Source organism: Corvus brachyrhynchos, unplaced genomic scaffold (genome assembly GCF_000691975.1).
Source record: "Corvus brachyrhynchos isolate BGI_N302 unplaced genomic scaffold, ASM69197v1 scaffold32, whole genome shotgun sequence".
NCBI lineage: Eukaryota > Metazoa > Chordata > Aves > Passeriformes > Corvidae > Corvus > Corvus brachyrhynchos.
The window spans coordinates 11,453,543-11,464,508 of record NW_008237919.1 but is presented as its reverse complement, the minus strand read 5'-3'; the positions used below and the strand labels follow the sequence as shown (position 1 = coordinate 11,464,508).

The following is a 10,966-nucleotide window of genomic DNA, read 5'->3' as shown; positions in this document are numbered from 1 at the left end:
TTTTCATATTTAGGTGTGCAGCAAGTTCATTAGCCAATATTCTTAATGCAATCTCAGACTATTTGCCTACACATAGGCAAGCAGCTTGACAAGCAAAATTACAAATTTCCATGTCTCCAAGTTGCAGTGTTTGGAACAATGACTCTCAAAGAGCAATTTCATATTATAATTTTCTGAGTATGTAGTTTAATTAAGAGCAAACACATATTTTGTCCTTAGTGCACAAAGAATGATGAGTCTTACCAAGAAGTACAGTAAAATTTGGAATAATTTCTATGTAGCAAGAGATATCCCTGTCACACAAGAGTCCCTACCAGAAATATGCTTCAAATTCCTCTTTCTATTCAGAATTTAAGTGTTCAGGGACTTTAAAATCATTAGGACAGAGCACCACCAATATGAGACAAGGGCCAAGAATGTGCCAAGCAGACACAATGAAGGGCAGAATTAATGGTAGAGTAACCTTTTCTAACGAATCTACCTCAGCTAACAGCATTTTTGTTGTGAAAATGAAATAACTAAGAGGTTAAAGTACTGTATGAATAAAATGGAAAATAATAATTAACCTGAGAAATACCCCTGAAGTGGGTGCAGCAATTTGAAGGTGTGGGATCAATCCATCTACACTAAGCAATGAGAAGCGTGCGAGTCTTTTGAGGCCAACAGAACACAGGATCACTACTCAGAAAATCTGTGCAATGTGCTGTAATTACAGTGCATCTTGGAACAACAGCACTGCCACTGACCCCACTTCAAAGTAATACTGACTTCCTCTGCTAATAACATCTCAATCCCCTTGCACAGTAACAGCAGCAGAGCATGTATTGGGATACTTTATTGCTCAGCTTCACATTGTCTTTGTTGACCCAAGTCACAAAGAAATGTGAGTCTGGAACCTCAGTTTTAGGTGTATGGGAAGCAACAAGTAACTGGGCAGTGTCAGGAGAGCAATCTCCCACCATGAGCACACTGCCCTCATGTAGTCATTGGCTCAAAGTGTAACAGGAGTTAGAAGCCACCTCAATTTAGAGTGAATACACATATTACAAACACAGCTGGAGGTTTCTGGGCCCATCCAGCTCCCAAGGAGTGTAAAGGTCTGCTCTCTTGTCATGTCAGTACCTGAGAAGAAGGGTTGTGTGGGACATAGTAAGATGTATAATGCCCCTATCCCCTGTGTGCAAACAGGTAACATCAGTGTCCAGTGATGGCACTGATATGCACCCAGTTCCCATGAGATATTTTGGCAGGTTGGGCTAGAGGAACATTACAATTTACTGTGCTATATAAGTCCTGTGGAGACAGTGACAAATTTTTTGCACCAATCCTGAAGAACTAACCAGATGCTGTAGAAAAGGGTTAATTTGCTTAAAGGGTTCATACACTAAGTATTAGAATGGAGAAAATCAGGGATGTAAAGTGAACTTGGAATGACCTTTTCCAGATCATGTGACCAAAAAAAAATTATTCATCGTTTGATTAACACAGGAAAACTCTAAATCTTTGACTGAACAGTTGCATGTCACACACACTTGTCTATAATGATTAAGATTTAAGTTGTATGAGCACAGAAGTAATACCGGTAATTTCTAATGTTTTCCTTTAATGTTTTAGGCCACTAGAGGGAAAGGTGCCATATGCTTAGCAATTACTTGCCCCAACACATTTGATAAAATAAATAAAAGTTACCAGGTATCTTAAATTTCCTTTTGCCCCTAAATCCCTGAAGGGAAATCAGAAAACCTGGCATTAATTTCAACAAGTGTTTCAAATTCAGCTTATCTGAAAAACCTGCAAGTTCATATTTCATCATACCTGTTGTATTTCCTTCTCTGTTCTTATTTCCCATAAGAACAAGGGATGCCAAATGTATCATTTATTCCTACAAAACTACAATAACAGATAAAAAAAGGAAAAAAAAAAAACCAGAGGAAACAATTTTTTTTCTAGTGCAAACATTAGTGCTTACAGTTTTTCATAATTAGAGTTAAATAAGCTGTTCCACTGAGAAGTTTGATATGGTTGCCATGTAAGTGCTTGACAACATTTTTCCAAAGCAGCATTCTGTCCATCACTGTCATATTCTTGCACTTCAGCAGCACAGTCCCTTACAGCTGCTGTAGAGAGATAGTGAAAATTCAGTTATTTCTTTTGGGACTAGCCAAAAACCCTGCATAGACATTTTTATAAATATATTTACATAAATGCACATATATATATAAATCACAAATGCATTGCATATATATTTAAATGTGATTATCCTTTGCAGTTATTCCACAAGATTGTGTTATATTCTCTTGCTCTAGAAAATAAATTTTTCAGCTTTCCTGATTTGCACAACAATACACAAGTAGCACTTCCTATTTTTTATTCTCTCCAAAAGGATGGATAGTTTCCCTTGGTGGGGGGGCAGAAGGAAAGCTAAGAATTCTACTGTACATCTGCAACACTGCAAGAAGCAATTAAGCAAAATAATTACATTTGTTTCCCATTCCCTTTAGTATGGGTTTGAATTGAAGAATATACTACAGGAGGCACAGTTTTCCAATAACAAGCACATTCACCACTACATCTGGTCAATGAATCTGGTTACTGCTTTCTGCCTATACGATAGAGAATTCTTTGACAGACAGGGTCAACCACAATTCTCTGACATATTATACATTTTATGAAGACAGAGGAGAATGTGATAAGAGAAACAGATAAATAGAGTGCAGTAAAGATAGGAGAAAATATGTCATTGAACATATAACTAAGATACATCCACAGGCAGTGACAGCACAGTAAGACAGAGCCTTCAGAATCACTTCAGGCCCAAGCTTCATTTGCAAGTCCTCACTTCTGACATACAGCAGTGTAAAGATAGATAGATAGATAGATAGATAGATAGATAGATAGATAGATAGATAGAAAGAACACCACAGTAAAGAAATTCACACCTCACTTCTAAATGATCCCCATGCCATTTTTACTCATACCTCTGTTCTTTTTCCAATGCACATGTCAGTGAGATTTTATTAGAAATGACACCCAGAGAAAGTCTATTTCAAAGTTATATCTTTTCATATTAAAAACAGCAATAGCAATTTCAGATACAGAAGTGTCTGCTTGTCTTCTCTTTTCAGCAGTGGTTTACTTAGAGGAGTAGTCACAATCAAGAAACACTGATTAAATCAAAGATATCAAAGGAAAAGCAACCTACTAAATCCAGTTTCTACTCATTAAAAGTGTTCTAAAAGATTGATTTAATGCTGAAAATAACTTACTCTGAGGAAATAACAAGCAGCTCCTAGATTTTTCACTAACAGACATAAGTGAAATTCCTCAGATAAACTGGTCATTACAAACTGCTCATTCAGAGAGAGCCTCACAGAAGCTTCACAGAAGCTGATTCATTTCTGTACATGCCTGATAAAGTTTTTTTGTATCAATTGGTATAAACTTAGCACTTTTATCTTGATAAAACAATGAACCAAATCAATATGGGGAATAGGTGGGAAAGAACATACAGCTTTTACCAAGTTTGCTCATGCATACACTTAGCAGAAAAAAAACAAGGAGTGGAGGAGATAATGGGAAAATGCAATCTCTTTGCTCATCCACCCCATTAATTCCCTGTTAATCTGACCCAAAATGCTTTCTTTGCCCTGTCAAGTTAGTGCCAAGCAAAGTTAGCAAAATATGCTATCATCTCCATACTGGAGATTCACATATGGAAAAGGGCAGAATATTCTATACAGAAAATCCTCAGGAAACATGAACCTCTAATGCTCTTCTCTCTTTGCCAAATCTAAATAGATCCTAGTTTTCCAAAAAAGTACATTCCTCCAAACCTGGTAGTGAAGTACAATCCATTAATACCATTACCTTTTCTGGTAAGGCACAGAGCTGTGCTCCTCAAGTATTCACTTGTCTATGGCATAAAACATTTCATCTTCACACACTTGCTTACCTTGTCTGGAATCCTGAGACTGCACTGGAGAATCAATGACATCTCCTAGTAATTGGGAGAGCTTCCTTTTTTTGCTTGACACTGCAGAAATACTTCTGTAAAAACGTAAGTTGCATTACTCATTTATAAGTTTAAATATAGATATTACAAAATCATAACAAAAGAACACTCACGATTCTATTACCTCATTTTAACTGCACTGTCACCCAAATTCTGATTTGCTGGGGGAGGAGATTGTTGGTGGGTTTTTAAAACTGAATTATCCAAATTTTTCCTTCCAAAACATTTTTTTTTATTTCATATGAATAAAGAAGTTGATCCCATTTAAAACTTTACACAGTCCATAAGTGTCAGGAGTTTAATTTCCTGACATTTGCATTAAAATCACAGCTTTTATCTTGAATAATTTTACTTTTTACCAGTTAATGTCAAAATACCAGAGCCATTTTAAATAATTAAGCACCTACAACGCACTGGTGGGTTAATATGGCAGGTAGTATATGATTACTGCTTCACTTGCTTACATAGATATGAGAATTTTTTTCTCTTATGTCATTTGCTAGAACACTTACAAGATCCTCATGCACAAATCTCTACAACAGGTATTGCAAAACACCTGAATATTTTTATAATCCAGTTATGAAAAACCTCTTGGTTTATCATTAGCCTTCTTCAGTTTTAAAAATTGAAATCCATTCCTACTTCCAATCTAAACTTCAATCAAGATGGTTTAAAGAACCCTTAACCACAAGGGTCTCAAAAATATCTAAACACTGCCATCCTGTGGAAAACCCTACACCCACAGGGATTTATAACCAATCTTAAACCAGCTCTACTATTTTTTGCATGTCTCATCCTTTGCAAAAAACCTTAATCATTTACCCAGAAATCTGAGCTGCGTTAGGCTGGAAGCATGAATAATTAAAACCCAAACAGCTGGAGGATGTAGAATGATTCCATGGAGTCACAGCATTTTCTGTCTTCAGGCAGCAGTCTTGGGAGATGGTGGAAAGCTGCCTCATGGCATTGGGGTCAGAGTAAGTCTCCATGAACCCACAAGGAAGCTTGCTGGGTGCCATGGCAGATGGGCATGGCAGTGGAGGCTGCAGCCCACTGGGCCACAGAGTATTGTACCATGGGGCTGAGAAAAATAAACAGATAAGAGAATAAGAACAAGGAAGAGGAGCTGGAGATCTTCCTACAAGCTTGGGAAAAGCCAAAGTTAATATCACCTACTTTGTAGCTGTGGTGGGGAATATGGTTCTGATCCGGAGTCCGGTGGGGAGTCTGGCAACTGGCTTTGCCTAAACATGAAAAAGAGATTTTAATTTCTGCTGGAACAAGCCATGGAGGACAACAGCCAATGCTGAAAGCAAGTGGAGAGGGACCACCAGGCTACTGACAAGGGTCTTCAGGAAGCATTGTTCACCATGTTTGCTGCCTCTTCTCACATGACAATGTCACTTACACTTCATCAGACCATCTCCTGTGGCCCTCTGCCTCTCTGCCATGCAGGAAGACCCCATCCCATCCCTTCTCACCCAAATCCACCCTTCACAACCCACTGACTTCAATCCTCCTTCCTTCCCATGAGTGGTTCTTCAGTTACCTGCAGGCACACCAGTGACTCTGAACATATGGCGCTCACAAGGGATTTAAGCCCCATTCTCTCTAGACTAAAGGTTAAAGACCTATAGCATCTTCATCTCTCTTAAGGAAGAGAAAATCCTATGCCATCTTGCTGCCATCCAAATGAACTACAGAGGGTTCTTCTGTTACATTAGGAATAGATAGAGGTTCAAGAAATGGATTCTCAGTCCTTTCAGGTATTCCTATGAATTGTCAGCTGAAACACTGCTCTGAAGCCTGACCTGAAAGGCAAGTCTTAAGATGCATGTTAGGCTAAAAATGCTACAGCAGAGGAAGGATGGAAAATCTAATGAGACACACCTCCTTTACCAAAGCCTAGTGTTCTCACAGAAGCTGAATAAAATAAAATAAAATTCCTTAAAGGGACACCCTCATATGCATAAAAGCATACACACAGCAAATATTTTCAAGCATCAATGGACAATTTTCATTCTATTGTTTTCACTTCAGGTTTTGTATTTCTGAGTATGGATAGCATTAAAGAGAGCAGTTTTATTTTTGGTTACAGCCTATTACTTTTGACATGTGCTCATGCATTTCATAATGGTATTGCTACTGGTCTTCTAACATGTCACATCCACAACCTTGCATTTAGGGTTAGCTTCAACCACATGGCTCCTCTTTAAAAATAAATTTTAAAATTCCACATTAGAATTTTCTTTAATTTCCTTCAAAATAGATTCTCTGATGCTTTTAAATACCATGACTACACCCTAAACCTTGTTTTCAACTTTGAATAGTTAGTAAATATTTCATTTTAATTTTTTTTCCTGTGGGATGCTTGATCCATATATACTGAATTCCAATTGTGCCTTGTAAAATTTAAAAATATACATATATAAAAGTCTAAAACTTCCCTTCTACACATTCAGCTCATATTCTGGCTTCAAATGTGGCCTTGGGTACTTGATTTCTGCTTTAACTTAGATTATTTCAGTAAAATACAGACAGACACTTTCTAGGAGAAAGTATTTATGGAATACAGAGGTAGTAGGAATATATCTCCAAGTTAAAACTTTACTGAAATTGATACTTTTTGAAGGAAAAGAAAATAATCTGTATTTTAAATGATCCTATATTACAAACAGTATATCAATGAAATGCCTACTTAGAAAAAGGCATGGCAACCCTTTTTCTCCTTTCACTGATAATGTGGAAGGTATTACTGTAGAAAAAAATGAGGAAATCACATGGTGCTTCACATGTGACGTAAGAGAAGAATAAATTTAAGGCTGATGGTCTTTCTGATGCAAGTTGATCTTCAATGGAAATTTCAATGTACACCCAAGACCTTGGTGGTAACAGCACCCTTTTCATTGCACGTGACATTATGAAGTTCTGCATTTTATATGTGCATATGGAGGCTTTTAATATTTTTCTCCTTTGATATGTTTTGACAAGTTCCTTTATGAGATTCTATTCTGTTTATGCACAAATTGTCTGCACTACACACAAATACTTAATAATTTGACCTGTACAGATCTAATGATTCAGTAAATATTCTTAATCCCATAAATAATGAAGTAGGACTGTAGTATTAGTGTAAAACCCTGTTCAGCCTCCAAACCCATGATAGTTTTACAGATGGTTTTCTTGCATGTAAATACTTTGTAGCACAGTAACTATAATATCTAACTTCCTTAAACTACATAATAGCATATTTATATATACATTTATATTTCTGTTGTATTTTGTGTATAAAAGCAAAATAATATTTTAAAGTTGTCATACAGGAGTTCAATAATCTTGTTAACCTAAAACACATTTAGTCACTCTAAAAATAAAGGCTATGGATATTTATATATAACCTCCTAATCGTTTTTTCTTTACTTTTATAGTGTGGGCAAAGAGAATTAACTCATTATTCATGATTTAGATCAGGTAGGAGCCTATTTAGCCCACTTTAAGTAAACATGTGCTGCTGAATCTGTCTAGAATGAAAAATTCCATGTTTAATTATTTTTAAAACATCCCTTCTTGCTCTGCTTCTTGGCAAGTGCAAGTGTAATAATACTATTAATAGTATTTTGCCTTGAACTACAATCATCTGACAGTTGTCTAGATGAAAGATTTGGGGTTTAAGTCTTTGATACATAATTTTCCACCCTTGACCATAAGCCTTTGCACTATGCATCCTTTGATAGTTTTAAAGTTAGTCTCAAAAGAGACTGACAGATGGTTTCTGTTCTGAACTAAGTAGGGTGAAAACAGTAACTCTGCTTCCTTCAAACTGGGAGACTTCCATTTTCTCTCAATTTATTATACAGTAGTCTTACTTTTATCGCTTATTCTGTACATAAACAGTAAATTAGCACTTACAGGAATTTTAAAGTACCAGTTCTGCATTTAATGTCACAATTAGCTCAACAGTTGTGAACCAACGCAGATTTCATTATCATTCGTTCTGTTGAACAAGAGGACAACCGTATTTCCATTACTGGCTGTAGTTAATTTTTTCTAAGTCTTCCTATGCAGCTTCAAGAAACAATGCCAAGAGAGCCACAATCCTCTTGAAACTCAGATTTTATCATGGCACCAATGAAAACAATTCAAAAGCTGTGGCTAAGGAGAGGAAATACATGTTGCTATAATACTTACAAAGTTCCAAACTCTATGTCGCTACTAATGAATTCTTCCAACAGGCTTGTATCCACCATGGGATTTTCCAAGGCTCCATGGACATCTTGCCCTGAAGTTAAAAGTAAAAAAGACAGAAATTCAGAGGGAATTGTCAGTGTTTCAGAATAAGTAATGCTGCCCATGTTCCTACACAAAGGAAAACCAAATCTCGCCTGTCTCATGTGTAATGAAAGGGTTATGCTTCTGGTTTAGTCACTCTGGGGAAAAGGATGATGAGAAATGCAGAGTAATTAATGATGTGCAGGGCACTGCAGATGACAGTGTAGCACTGGGCAAACACCACTGAATGCATGGCATTAAGGTTTCAGTGAATTACTACAGCAGGAAGATGAACGACTCCAGTCTGCAACTGAGAAAAGGGCTTTTGAAGATCATTTCCAACTCTTTCACATTGAGGTCAAAACAGTCTGTTGGGTTGAAGCTCAGACATAGTCGTACACAGATCCACTTTGTGCATTAGTACTCACAAGTACTGCAAGTGAGTTTCTGAAACACTCAATCTAAAAATCCACCATCTGAGTTTAAATAAAGCCAAAATAAAGCTTTAAAAATGTTTGATTGGTGGCTTCCTTTTATTCTGCCTAAAAAATCCAGCCCACTAACATGTTAAATGTATTAGCAAAGAGAAAGGTTCCATACTTTGTCCTTTGTTGCTTAGTAACTGGAGGCTATAAACAGATTTTATGATTATAAAGTTTCCAGAATTCATGTCAACTTTCGTAGAAAGTCATCAGGCACTCATTAAAAAACCCAGACAAGCAGCCCTACTCTGCAGGCTCCCCACCTCTGCGGCAAGTCTTCCACAAATACAGGTGTGGCCAGTCAGAGTGCAAACAAGATAAGGACTTTGACAATCCTGCTTGAGCTGCAAGTGCCTCTGTACCACTTCATACATGATAAAATGGACCAGCCCACACATTCAGAGCTTCAAGGCTCAACCCTGGAGTCTGACACCAACCACGACCCCTCAGTTCAGCTGCAGCGTGTGAGAACACAAAAGGTTAATCACTGCCACTGGCTGAGGAGTAGTCACTGCCTTTAGTGCGTTTGCTGTCTTCTCACTGTACTGCCCTGCATAGTACACTTACCCTAATATATCTTCAGTTCCTTTTCTGATGTCTTTCTCTGATAGTGTTCCTTCTTGATCTAGTGCTTAGAAAGGACATTCATGCAAGCAGAATCTAAAAATCCACAACCTTGCACAGGAATTCCCTCTTGTATCTATCTTAATACATAAATTCATATTGCTAATAGACATTTCCCAAATTGCTTTGGAATAGTAGATTAATCTAGGTTTTGTTTACTTGTTGGTGCTGCAGGCTTAATTTTGACTGCCTTTCACTGGGGGATAGCAACTTGCAGGTGTGCTACTGATAGATCCTTGCATCTCAATTTATTGATGTTGTATACAAAGCTGTCCCACACACACCAGACAAGAACCGATTCAATAGGTGCAGCCCACTGACTTAGCAAAATTGGAACACACGAAGTCTGGAAGCAGCAGCAAGTCACTTTGCAAAACCAGCTTAATGAGTACAAAAGAGCTTAACTTTCCTTAGCAGCTTTCCTCAAACCTGTTGAGTTCTCACCTTTTCATTCTTCATGTCTGAATACAGTGTAACCCCACCTTGAACTACAAACCCTTCTCCTTTTACTAATGTAGTGCACAGGAAAAGGATTCAATCACCTTCTCCTTCTTTTACCCCACCTGTTCTTCCTGTTCAAACTACCAAACCCTCATGCAGAATGATATAATTTCATTACTAACTTGAGGCCAGAGGTCAAATACAAAGTGTTTTTCCTGTATAACACAACCAAGAATGCTTCGTTTTGACCAAGATCAGAGACAGGCTCTTTTGAATCAAAGAATACAGCTCTAAACAAGGCCTTTCAAATGGACATCCCACAGTCCAGAGATCAGTTCTGTTGCTAAGTGATGACAACAGAAGTATCTATCATTTCTTCTTAACCTCTCCACTTTGCATGAACAGCTAAATGGGGAGGAGGACAATGAAAGGATAAGCAGCACTGGGAGAGGAAGGAAGCACACCAGGAAGACAGCCCACGACTAATGAATGTTTGTGGAGCAGGTGAAAGGAAGAGCGGGGACATTTTGCTGCCCTGTGGAACTTTGTTAATGTACTTTCCAGGTCAGTGGCATCACAGGCTTGCACTGTTTCAGCAGAGGAGGACTTACTGGATCATATGCAGATTTATTTTAAATGGTGGCATCCACCTCACAGGCATTTGATCACAGTACGTACTTAACAGATGTGGGCGGTATGCAAGCCAGTCACTCACCTGGATGCTGCATGCGTGTATGTGACAGGACAAGCCCTGCTGTGAGGCTTCTGTGAATACAGCTTCCTGCACAAAACCATATGCATGGCTAAGAGCTGCTGGAGGATATGTGGAGTCAGCAGCCTCAATCATCAGCTTGTGCTTGGGGATCTCTGCTTGCAGTTCACGCTGCAATGTGCCCAGACATCTCTGGAAGAGTCTGCACGGAGTGACACATTCAACTTCAGTCTCACTGTGCAGAGAACTCCCAGCTACCCAACAAACAGATGAAGGTGAAAGGCCAAGGCAGGGCCATGGCAGGGGGTTCACACAGAGATGTTTGCAGAACACACACTGCAGTCACAGGCTGAATATTACTATATAATTTTTCTCATTTCTTCATAAGCTTGATACTTCTGTTGTTTGGTCCCCAAGTCTAAAATC

The 10,966-nt window shown here is 38.1% G+C and overlaps 1 protein-coding gene across 5 annotated transcripts in view; it reads right to left on the bottom strand.

The window, feature by feature from the left end:
- The window catches only part of MYRFL (myelin regulatory factor-like), a 36,249-nt gene extending 25,305 nt beyond the window's left edge, over positions 1 to 10,944 (bottom strand). For all 5 annotated transcript variants that reach the window (XM_017733219.1, XM_017733222.1, XM_017733223.1 and 2 more), the window contains exons 1-5: positions 8,201 to 10,944; positions 5,189 to 5,256; positions 4,835 to 5,093; positions 3,953 to 4,047; positions 1,970 to 2,117 (exon numbers count right to left, since the gene is read on the bottom strand). In XM_017733219.1, the coding sequence (XP_017588708.1) occupies positions 1,970 to 2,117; positions 3,953 to 4,047; positions 4,835 to 5,093; positions 5,189 to 5,256; positions 8,201 to 8,403 (773 nt within the window). In that variant the 5' untranslated portion in view covers positions 8,404 to 10,944. The remainder of the gene's footprint in view (positions 1 to 1,969; positions 2,118 to 3,952; positions 4,048 to 4,834; positions 5,094 to 5,188; positions 5,257 to 8,200) is intronic.
- Between the last annotated feature and the right edge of the window lie 22 nt (positions 10,945 to 10,966).